Source organism: Lytechinus pictus, chromosome 11, assembly GCF_037042905.1.
Source record: "Lytechinus pictus isolate F3 Inbred chromosome 11, Lp3.0, whole genome shotgun sequence".
NCBI lineage: Eukaryota > Metazoa > Echinodermata > Echinoidea > Temnopleuroida > Toxopneustidae > Lytechinus > Lytechinus pictus.
This window is the reverse complement of record NC_087255.1, coordinates 13,347,635-13,360,144: the sequence shown is the minus strand read 5'-3', so window position 1 is coordinate 13,360,144 and position 12,510 is coordinate 13,347,635. Positions and strand designations below refer to the sequence as shown.

General features: G+C 36.7%; 1 protein-coding gene across 1 annotated transcript in view; it reads right to left on the bottom strand.

Moving 5' to 3' along the window:
• LOC129271797 (uncharacterized) overlaps positions 1 to 12,510 on the bottom strand; it is a 130,486-nt gene that overhangs the window by 39,169 nt on the left and 78,807 nt on the right. The window contains exons 52-57 of the mRNA XM_064106821.1: positions 12,301 to 12,339; positions 10,755 to 10,868; positions 6,949 to 6,981; positions 4,939 to 5,091; positions 3,722 to 3,760; positions 2,802 to 2,945 (exon numbers count right to left, since the gene is read on the bottom strand). Of these exons, the coding sequence (XP_063962891.1) occupies positions 2,802 to 2,945; positions 3,722 to 3,760; positions 4,939 to 5,091; positions 6,949 to 6,981; positions 10,755 to 10,868; positions 12,301 to 12,339 (522 nt within the window). The remainder of the gene's footprint in view (positions 1 to 2,801; positions 2,946 to 3,721; positions 3,761 to 4,938; positions 5,092 to 6,948; positions 6,982 to 10,754; positions 10,869 to 12,300; positions 12,340 to 12,510) is intronic.

The following is a 12,510-nucleotide window of genomic DNA, read 5'->3' as shown; positions in this document are numbered from 1 at the left end:
GGGGACGCAAGTCAGCTTCGGTCATGGGGGTTTGGAAAGAAGACATAACATGTTAAATAAACCCGGTAGGATGCAAAAGCCATTGCAGCTTTCCAGTATTGAGTGCGCTTCAATGGCGACTGGCTGGAATGCTCCCAAGGGAGTGGAGGATGTGCATTATATTGTGTGCAGGAACGCCCGATTGAACCCATGACCGGGGTAATAATGCATCTGTAAATGCTTAGATAAATACAATGTATGTACATGTATTAAGTGCATTATACATGTAGATAAACCAGGGGCCCCGTCTTACAAAGAGTTGCGATTGATCTGATCTATCGCAACTATGGAAGGCCAGCAATGTCAACATCTAAAATACATGTTTGTTCAAAATTATTACTAGAAATGATGTATACTCATGCATTATCTGTTTTCTTGACAATTCACTTTGCTTCTTTTTGTTTTCAAAGGACATCAAACAAATCTCCGAAAGAAAAAATTATGACATTGTTGGATTTCCATAGAGTTACGGATCAATCATAAGTCTACATGTATGTAAGACGGGGCCCAGATTATTATAAAAACCCAAAGTGTGCAGTATAAAGCTTGAAGACTGGCACTAGCTACAGTACATGTACATGTACATGTACAGTATAGTCTGCAGGCACACAGACGCATATTTGACACTTCAACCAATAACAGGTCTAGAGTAAAGATTAGACTCTAGACTCTGTCTGTGTAGAGCCAGCCACAGTACATGTACATAGTGAATCTAGTCTCACTAATTCAGACTCTGCACTATGCACTATGCGAAAACCAGGGGTCTGTGCCTGCAGACTACTACATGTATGAGTAAGTTAACCCTAAAAAGACTGGGGGGGGGGCTGATTCAGCCCCCCCCCTCGACATTTTTTGCGATAAATCTGTAACGCGAAAAGCTGGCGCCGCGCCGTTCCTTGACTTTTTCCTTTAAGGTCTTGCGCAACTTTTGAGACCAAATTTGCGACGCCCGGGTACTTGGTTCCGAAATTACGCAACATTTTGTAAGTGCATGTCGACCCGAAATTGCTCAAAAACGTGAATTTGTGTACAAATCCAATGCAAATTGTGTTTTTAGCCAAAATTCATAAATGTATCATTATTTTCAATTTTACTAATCAAACTCAATTGATTTCATCTTGTTTATGGTCAAAATAAAGTAGTGGACGATTTCCATTGAAAAAACAATAAAAAACAAAATGTCGAAAAACAAAGAAATACATAAGAAATTTCAAAAACAATAAAATACATAAGAAAAGAATTGTGATATTGAATTTTTTAAAGGTACATTTGATCAGAATCCTTCAAAGAGTCTGTGAATAAAAAATTAGCAGTTTAGAGGCCTTATTTAGTTAATTAGAGCAAATCTTTGATTTTACGCATAAATTAGCATAATTAATGAATTATGAGATTTTTCGGAAAATTTTATCCTACAGTCTTGGAGATTATGCCATGAGTAATGCCCGTGCCAATTTTTGTCGCGATCGCGCGGTCGACGATCCCCCCCCCCCAGTCTTCTTAGGCATCAAAATAGCCCAGTCTATTTAGGGTTAAAGGAGAATGAAACCCAAAATTTAATACCACTCCACATAATATCATTGATAACTACATGACAATCAAAATGAATCCACTTATACCCCAATCTGATTTCCCAGTATTGAGTACCACCTCTTCAAAGTTGGGCTTCTCCAGGTTCGAAGTCTCTAAATGAAGATCGCCATTGTTGGGGGTTCGTTCAAAATTGTGACGTCAGCGACGAACAACTGCTCTCGGTACTGGTACGGTACTTCCATGTGCATAATGCATAGCTAGCTATAGGGGCTGAAACCGCCCCCAAGTTTGCATAATATAGATACTTTTTAACCAGAAAAAAATAAAATCTACATAAAACACTACTTGAAATATTATTAAAAAGCTATTTAAATTATTTTATGGTTTAAAAAACACAAATTGATGAGTTTTGAAGAAAATTTTTACACATTTATTTACGATATCCAAATTGGCAAATTTGACAAAGCTAAATTTGTACGTACTGTACGGACGGTCATATACTCTGAACCGAGTGATCGTGTTATGTTGGAAGTTTGGTTATTTATCCCAATTGAATAATGGGAAATTGTTGATTGTGGTATATTTCTATATATCTAACGTTGTTTATTATTTGTTACCGTCAATTTTAAATAAAACAAAACTTATCGCGGACGTTTGTATTGAAATGGAAGGCCCGAGAGCCTACGACTTCGAGCCACAATACTCGGCCGAAGAAATCGCTCAACGAGCAGAGCTAACGTTAGAGGCACGTCGGCGGAAGGCCAGCAGCCACCCATTTTTTTTTTTTAGAGAGATTTTTGGCCTCTTCTGCGGATCGTGAATTCGGTAAAAGCTAGCTGCATTTTGTCCCCTTTACTGACCGATTTCGGCAGCCATACGCCTGGCAGTATACCATCCTGATCAGCATTGGCCCATGTGTTTTACGCTAGCAATCACAGGCGCGCGCTGGGGTCGGACACCGAGTTGTTCGTCGCTGACGTCACAACCCCCCACGGAGATACATGTACATGTATGGGGAGTAAGAGCAAAATGGCAACCTCCACGGATCTTTCGAATATCAAAATATTGATAACTTTGACTTGGCATATCATGGGAAATAGGAAACCGTTCTGCCTCATTTTAATTTTATTTTAATTAGTGAAATGTGATCGGCTTATGACCAGATAATAAATTTATCTTTTCATTTTCCTTAAAAAAATTATTTTTTTTAAATGAAAAAATAAAAAACTTACTAGTAGAGCTTGGAGCTGGTGGAGCAGGTGCAGGAGCAGACTGTCCTGGGGTTGGAGCTGGTTGACCTGGAGCTGGGGCTGGTTGACCTGGAGCTGGTTGACCTGGAGCCGGAGCTGGTTGTGCCGGGGCTGGAGCTTGTGATTCTATATATTGAGATTACAAGAACATGAACATAAATCCTATAAAAAATAATGCATATCATTAAAAAAGAATGACCAGGGTGGCTTACTGAGTACAAAATGCGCCTTCATCTTAATTGCAATCTTAAAAGCCTAAAATCGTTCTTGGCAATAATGGAAAGACAGGTAACATGCCTCAACACAAGACCAGGTGGCTGTTGATTATGGAAACTTTAATGATTATGGTATAACGTTGTCACTACCACATGGGAACTTTGATTCTGATTGGCTGCTGAGCCCTGTTACAATCATGGTTGTTACATGTACATTAATGGCAAAGTTACAATAATTGTAAACAGACCCCCTGCTATTAAATCACAACATGATCAACTGTGGCATTAACATGTTAGACAAAGAAAACTTCATGATAAACCTTAATGGAGATTTCAATTTATCAAACTTTGAATATGGATGCAACCCTCTCAGATTTACAATCCAGTAATCCGGGAAAATTCCTTGACGTCTCTAATACAATAACATCTATTGTGCGTCGCCGCCAAGCACCGAAGATTTCCCACCAGTTCAGACGAGCTGAAGTAGCGTCTCGGATCGGACAGTAAGTCCAGATGATGAGATTCATTTCTAATCGTTATTTGTCATTCATCCTGGATGAATCAATACATACATCAGTTTATGGATGCAACTTATTTCAACATAACTTTGACAAACTTATCAAACACAAGTAGAAATTATTTGGGGGAAACACATCAATACTAGAGATACTGAAGTCGAACACTTACGTTGGAAAAGTCTGAACATCTCACTGAGGCTGGGCATTCCTGTTACAATGAATGTAAGAAATATAAATACATTTATAAACGGAAAATCATAGAAAGTACAGCAGAATAAGCTCTCAAAATCACAACAAGATACAAGCTACATGTAGCTAGCTTAGAATAGAGACAAGAACAGATTCCCAGAACGCGCTATCCAATGGAAAAACAGGGAAGATTTTGCTCATAAATTGGAAAGGTATACACATTGTTTCCAAATTGGACACATTGTGTCATGCTCAGTTGCAAAAATACACATGTTGAGCCCTTTTCATAGTCCCCTCATCTAGAATGGCTAAAGATTTCATATGGCCCTAAATGACATTTGCTTTAGCACATGACCAAAACAGCACTATAATATGTACATGTACCATCAGTGCATTTTAATATAATCCAATTTTTTTTCTCAGAGCAATTGATGTAAATAAAAGAATGGAATATAAAATTAAAAGTGACCACAGATAACCTTTGCATTATTTTGATCTCTTGACACCAAAACCATATGCAGCCCTAGTGCATCTACATGTATGAACCAAGGTTGTTTATTATGAATTTTGATCCCAGAAGCTGATGTAAATCAAAGTCTGGAAGGTAAACTGAATCATATAGCCTCATATCACATATGAAATTTGCATATGATTTCATGACACCAAAATCCCATGAAGATTGTCCTTGTGCATCTATGAACCAAGGTTGTTTATTAAAAGAACATCTTGGAGTTGTTGGAATGTAGACATTATTGGCATGTTTACATAATAATTCAATTCATGGCTGTTTCCTCCCTGAGAAAGTAATAATGAGGTATTTATCTTACATGTTACACATGAACAAACTGCAATATTTCTAAACAAGTCTGCCACAAATGCTTGTTGCCATGTCTGGCAAGCCTGTTGCATGGTTTCAGGTTGTCGAGAACAACATAAGTACATTATGCATAGATTTTGAATACTAGTACATGAATGTCAGTAAATAGGTCTAGCCAGATGACTTCCTGTGAGTTCAGAATACCAGAGATGGGGGATTTGGATTATTGGTCCTATTATTATGGCATGGTGAAAGATTACAGAGGCAAAATCAAAAAGTCAAATAGATATTGTGGTAAATGACTCTAGTGACTAACAAAAAAAAGGGGGCAGAAAAGTTATTGAGAGGAAACTGATCAATTTGGATTGGAGCTAACTCACCTGGAGAGAGAGCCGGCTGTGCTGGGGATGGAGCCGGTTGGGCAGGGGAAGGAGCCGGTTGTGCTGGGGACGGAGCCGGTTGTGCCGGGGAAGGAACGGGTTGTGCGGGGGACGGAGCCGGTTGTGCTGGAGACGGAGCTGAAGCAGGTTGTCCTGCATAATAGCATATTTTCATAACTTTACACTTCAGATCAGAGCAAATTATAAATGTTACGTTTAGCAGAGGAAAGGAACAAATCTAATAGATCTTATGCATACACATATGACGTCATAATCTCAAAACGCCCTCCCTCAGAGGATATATGAATACATGTAAACGTAATTAACAGAGATACGCTAGTGACAGATCACCAATGCATGCAAGTCATGGGCTTCGGTCTCTAAGATGGCAGCAGGATGACATCACTGCATACTCTCTTTGACATACATGTATGATCCCAATTTTCATCATGCTACACCAGCAACAGCATCAGCTACGATAAAGGTCTGACGAAGCTTGCAGCCTAGCAAGCAAAATCTGACCAAAAAAGAGATAAATTCTTGTGATTGTGTAAATAAAGAACTTTTTTTCTAATGCGCAAGTTCTATTAACCTGGGAGGTGTGGTAGCTACATGAACATGAAGCTTATTCCTTGAGAAAGAATGTTAAATACAGTGCGTCAATAAAACATGCTGACACATACACTTGTCAGGTGAACACATTACTGTTTAGCGACCGATTATCATTTATGATGTTCTACATGTTTTTTCACGATTGATAGTACATTATAGTCAATTGAATCATTTTAAAAAATTTGTTTTGTGATCAATAATTGCAAACTTTGTGTTACTTAGCCCTAGCTGGTGCTTTTTATGAGCAAATTAATCTCAATATTAAGGGTGGCATGTTTGAGCCAAGACAAGACAGATCTTCTTGTGTTTTGCCACTAAAACTCTACGCTTACGTCCCTGAAAATATGTGGCTTGGGTTTTACAGAATCTATTATTCAAACATGGTCATTGCAGTGTACGTCTGTAAAATTGTCTGTTTCATGTAGTAAATTTATCTATAAATGTATAATAAACAAAAGTGTCACTTGTGCGAGCACATACTATGCCCGCCTGTAATGTGGAAAATTGAGTTATTGGTCAAGCAAGAAAAGTGGAAGGTGGCGACTTGACCTTTGACCTTTTGACCTGAAAATCAATTCAATTTCTGGGGTCCATGATAGTATCATACACACCAAATTAAATGAGCCTAGGTTAAGTTAATCTGAAGTTATCGTGTTTAAAAGGACTTCAGAATGGTAAGATAAAAACATGTCACTGTGACCTTGACCTTTGACCTTAAAATCGATAGGCTTCCTGGGATCTATGCTAGTATCATACACATCAAATTACATGAGCCTAGGTTAAGTTAAACTAAAGTTATCACATCTACAAGGACTTCAGAAGGGTAAGATGAAAACATGTCACTGTGATCTTGACCTATGACCTTTTGACCTCAAAATCGATAGGCTTCCTGGGATTCATGCTAGTATCATACACATCAAATTACATGAGCCTAGGTTAAGTTAAACTAAAGTTATCACATCTACAAGGACTTCAGAAGGGTAAGATGAAAACATGTCACTGTGACCTTGACCTTTGACCTTAAAATCGATAGGCTTCCTGGGATCTATGCTAGTATCATACACATCAAATTACATGAGCCTAGGTTAATTTAAACTGAAGTCATCATGTTTACAAGGACTTCAGAAGGATAAGATAAAAACATGTCACTGTAACCTTGACTTTTGACCTTTTGACCTTTTGACCTTAAGTACATGTAGATAGGCTTCCTGGGATCCATGCTAGTGTATCATACACTACAAATTATATGAGCCTAGGTTTAGTTTTAAAAAAGTTATCGTGTATACACAGAAAAGATAACGGACAGACGAACACCGAGCGCAATACCATAATACGGCCCGTAGGACGGGCATATAAAAACGTATACAGTATTAAGGCAATGTGCATGCATTCACTCACCAAGCGTAAAGATTGAACCAAGGTTTACTGTTCCTGTTTTAAAAAAATGAAGAAAAGCACAAATATTATGAACCAAGAGAGAAAATAAAGTAATGACTATGTGCCATTTGCCCAGAACATTCACTTATTCAGTCATTCAGTACATATCCAGTGTGTATCAAAATAAACGCAACCAGATTTCATTTTAAATTTGTGAAAATTGTGCTGGCTTTACAGTAAAATGAGTAGTAGCATATTAAAGCCACATATCTCCTCTTTCCAATGATATCTTATTTATTCATACACAAGCAAGGATGGCCCAGTAATCGTTCTTTTTTTTTCCTAACTTTTAGAACCAGGCCAATAATACATTGACTTCAATGGGGCTAATTATGTATTCATGAGGTCATTTCTTGAGGCCCCATGAACCGATTGCAATCAAATTTGGGTTGTGGGGTTATTTCATCATGCTCTACCAAATTATGGTATAAAAAGCGTTGAAATGCAAAAAGTGAAAATTGATGACGTCACACTTCTGTACTCTAATTCTTTGTTAAGTTCCTCTCACTGATCCCTGAAATGAGAGTGGATTCAGATTCACACGTGAGTTTCTGCACAACTCACTTCTGACATGCCTCAATATTTATTGCTTGTAATCTGCCATGCGTAAAAGATTTGCTACTAGTCAGGCAGCATATGTCATGATTTACCGGCTACTTCGACAAATTGGCTAAGTCTGATTTTTCACTTTTATGTGATTGGTGACATCACAAGGAACAGCTTTCAACTTGGTGACAAATTTATAATGGTCATCCTGACCATGTTAGGGGTCAAAATAAGGTCAATAGGGGTCAATTTTTTAACTTGCCCCAATTCTGTCAAATGACATATCAAATTGTTTGCCTTGTTATACTGAACAAAAAAGTGTATACAATCATATACTCTTGACCTCCCGTTAAAAAGTTATGACCGGAAAAGTCAAAGGTCAACGAACTTTGGTTAAATGGCTAATTACACTGAAGGTGTTAAGAAAGCTCATTTTTCCGAGTTTTAATGCATGTGTGAACTTTATTATTTTCGATTTTGGTAATTCCATCGTCAGAAGTCCTTATCAAGAAGAAATAAAGGGTCAAGACAAGGTCAGGGAAATGTCAAAAGGTCAACAAACTTTCATTGGAAGCCAAACTACACGTCTAATAGCGGCTAGAAGTTTAGAAGTCTTATTTTTCGTGGGTTCTTTATTTTGAGTCTATATCTAAGAAGACATTTTATATATAAAGGGGTCAAATGTGCTTATTTAGGAACAAAGTAGATAAACAGAGATACATGTAGACGTCGAATGCATTCAGTGTGGTATTGAGGGAATACCTTGAAAAGACTTGACAAACCCTTATGCCCTTAAAATCTTATCATCTTTAAGATGTGATAAGTGCAACCAGGGAGTTTTTTTATTCATTTAGGAATTCAATTCAAGTTCAGTTCATTTTCAATTTACTCATCTTTGATATGTAAAGAAACATTTCCTTCATTTGCTTTGTACAGAAAAATTAACAGAAATTATTGTAATGTATTGGGGTATAAGTATAATGCTATGTTAACAGAATAAACACATCGATTGATCAGTGCTCCCAGCTCCTAAGAAAGATGCCTAACATTTTATTTGGATTATCTTGCAAATAAGATAATGAGGTAAGGATTGAGGATGATAAGTTGGGTTCCAATTGCTCCTCAATTAATTCTAATGTATGACGGTTATATCGTTTCTGACAAAGAAGCAACTTCGTGCATGCATGCTCATTGTAGTCCTAGATGTCCATTATGCTGATGTGATATATTCTGTCCATTACTCGATCTCTGGAGTCAAGAAGGACTACACATTTATGGTTCATGTGCTGTTCTAAGCATATCATTGGGCCCTTTTGCATTTTGTAAAGTGAAAATTCATAAGGATTTCGTGCATACTTTTGGTCAATTATATTTATTTTTTAGTAATAATGCAAGTCTTCACAATTTCTGGGGGCAGCTGCCCCCCCCCCCCCTTCCCGCTGCGGTATGCCCGTGGTTTACTTCAATTATATAATTATTCTTTCTAGTAACATCCAGGTAATTCAGCAAGTAGGAAAAAAACAAGAACGACAAAAGAACAAAAACAAAATCTGCATCTGGTATTAAGTTTAGTTTCACGTTGTCTGTTCTGGAAAAACACACTTTATAAAATAGTACAAGACATGTTAATGTCAGCACATAATCAGGAATGTGTAATGGTCAGGACATATCACATCAGCATGATGGACACCCATGACTGACTACAATGAGCATGCTTGCACGATGTTGCCTCTTTGTCATAAATAATATAACAGTCACACATTAGAATTAATAGCAATCTGAGTCCAACTTATCATATCATCCTCATTCCTTACCTCATCATCTTATTCGTAAGTTAATCCAAATAAGATGTTAGGTATCTTTCTTAGGAGCTGGGAGCACTGATCAAACGATGTGTCTGTTAACATAGTGCACATAATCATATACCCCAATACATTACAATACTTTCTGTTGATTAAAATATTATGTACAAAGCAAAGGGATTAAATGTATCTTTACATATCAAAGACTAGTAAATTGAAAATGAATTGAACTTGAATTGAATTCCTAAATCAAGAAAATCAAGTAAGTCGGAAAGAGCTGGTTGCACTTATAACATCATGAAGATGATACGACTTTTAAGGGCATTAGGGTTTGTCAAGTCGTTTCAAAGTATTCCTGCAATACCATACCACACTGAATGTATTAGACGTCTATCTCTGTTTATCTATTTTGTTCCTAAATAAGCATATTTGACCCCTTTGTATATAAAATATCTTCTTAGATATAGACTCAAAATAAAGAACCCACGAAAAATAAGACTTCTAAACTTCTAGCCGCTATTAGACGTGTACTTTGGCTTCCAATGAAAGTTTGTTGACCTTTTGACCATTCCGTGACCTTGTCTTGACCCTTTATATCTTCTGGATAGGGATTTCTGACGATGGAATTACCAAAATCGAAAATAATAAAGTTCACACATGCATTAAAACTCGGAAAAATGAGCTTTCTTAACACCTTCAGTGTAATTAGCCATTTAACCAAAGTTCGTTGACCTTTGACATTTCCGGTCATAACTTTTTATCGGGAGGTCAAGAGTATATGATTGTGTACATATTTTTGTTCAGTATAACAAGGCAAACAATTCGATATGTCATTTGACAGAATTGGGGCAAGTTAAAAAATTGACCCCAATTGACCTTATTTTGACCCCTAACATGGTCAAGATGACCATTAGAAATTTGTCACCAAGTTGAAAGTTGTTCCTTGTGATGTCACCAATCACATAAAAGTGAAAAATCAGACTTAGCCAATTTGTCGAAGTAAATGACATATGCTGCCTGACTATACGCTGTTGGTAGAGATGAGATTCCACTCTTGCCATGAGTATCAAATTTATAGTAAAAAACATATTTAATAATTGTGAAATCTATCTCTCAAAACAGGTTCCCTCTTTTGTGGGACGCACTGTATAAATGCCTAAATATATGTAAATGTACTGTACATGTACATGTATATATCAATAACATATAATCAAGTCACATGATGTAGTTTTGACTAATATTTGATTAGAATCTTTGTATGAAGTGTATAATAAAGCCCATGACCATGTTAGAGATTAATATCTATTCCATAAATACGTACTGTATATTCAAACATGTACGTATATGGATATCTATATAGATTTATTCATTTTTGCAAAAGATTTATCTCTACGCAGAGGATTGATACTGAAGACTTACCACTTGGTTGCTGTGGGGCTGGTTGTCCCGGAATGAAAGAACCTGGTTGTCCTGGATTCACAGCAGGTTGTCCTGGAATCGAAACAGCAGGTTGCCCAGATCCGGTTATTGTAGCTGTTGACATCGAGACAAAAGCAGTGTAAAATAAATACCAGGGGAGTGATTCATCAAACAGTTTGTCATTGATTTTCTCTGATATAAACTGTTATAAGCTACTGGAGAGCTTGCCTCTGATTGGCCGAGAGCAAAGCATTCAGTGATTGTAACTATTGTCATTGAGACAAAGGTGTTGAATGAATACCAGGGGAGTGCTTCATAAATAATAATCATAACATTTGTAGGGCGCTTAAAACAGGGGTTTCTAAGCGCTAAGTTTTCTGCCTATCAACTATAAATAAAAATGTAGTCTTAATAAATTAAAAAACAAAATTTAAAGAAACATACAAACAAAATGCAACTAAAGATGTGCACCTCCATATATTGTATATACCCACAACTGATATCTAGACATTGAAAAGGTGGGTCTTTAGCAAGGTCTTAAATTGATTGAGGGAGTTGGCCTTATGGATGTAAGATGGTAATTTATTCCATAAAGCAGTTTGTCGTAAATTTTTCTCTGACAACTGTTTTTAAGATGTGTTAATAGATTACTCTTTCTTTTTCTTGTCTTTTTTTTTTTGGGGGGGGGGAAGAAGGCCGCTTATAAAAATGGCACAACATACCTTTATATCCCAGGGTCCCTTCACACAAAGAGCTATGATTGAACCAATCAATCTCAACTGTATGGAAATCCATCCATACCATTATTTTTTTAATAGGAAATTTCTCCCTAGTAAACAAGGAGAATCACACTGAATCTTCAAGGGAGCAATTAATGTATGAATAGACATCATATCCAGAAAATACTTTGAACAAAGATGCATTTTAGATATTGACGTTCCTGGCTGTCTATAGTTGTGGTTGATTGAGTCAATCGCAACTCTTTGTAAGACGGGCCCAGGTCAGTGAAATGGGCATTGAAGCCTATCATTAGGGCAGCCAAGTCCCTGTCCTTGAATAGTATTGGATTATTTCAGCTCTATTATCATTACTACCATTATAATCATCATCATTATTATTATGATCATCATTTCAATTTTCATCATCATCATTCTCTTCATTATCATTATCACTATCATCATCATCACTATCATTGTCATCGTCTTCATCATCTTTACCTTTTCATCATCATCATCATATCCATCATCATCATCATCGTCATCACCATCACCATCATCACCATCAGTATCATCATCATCATCATTATAATAACTATCATCATCATCGTCATCATCCGTATCATTATCATCATCATTTTCATAATCATCGTCATCATCACCGTCATTATCATCATCATCATATAATCATCAACTTATCATCATCAACTTATCATCATCACCATCATCAACATCATCATCATCATCACCGTCATTACCATCATCATATATATGTGCATGCGAAAGAACAAACAGAAGTACATGCACACTGTACATGCCGGTTTACTTACTCTGCCTTTGGTTGAACAATGAAAATAAACTTGTCATTCCTGCAAAAATAAATGGATAAGATATATCTAAAGGTACACAAAAAACCTTAGATTTGCTTGTGAGAGAACTGACTCATTTTCTTATAAAGCGCCAATGATTTTTACTCATCTGAACCATAAAAGCTGATTAGACAGTGGTATTTCATTTTATTTGTGAGCATTATTTCAACA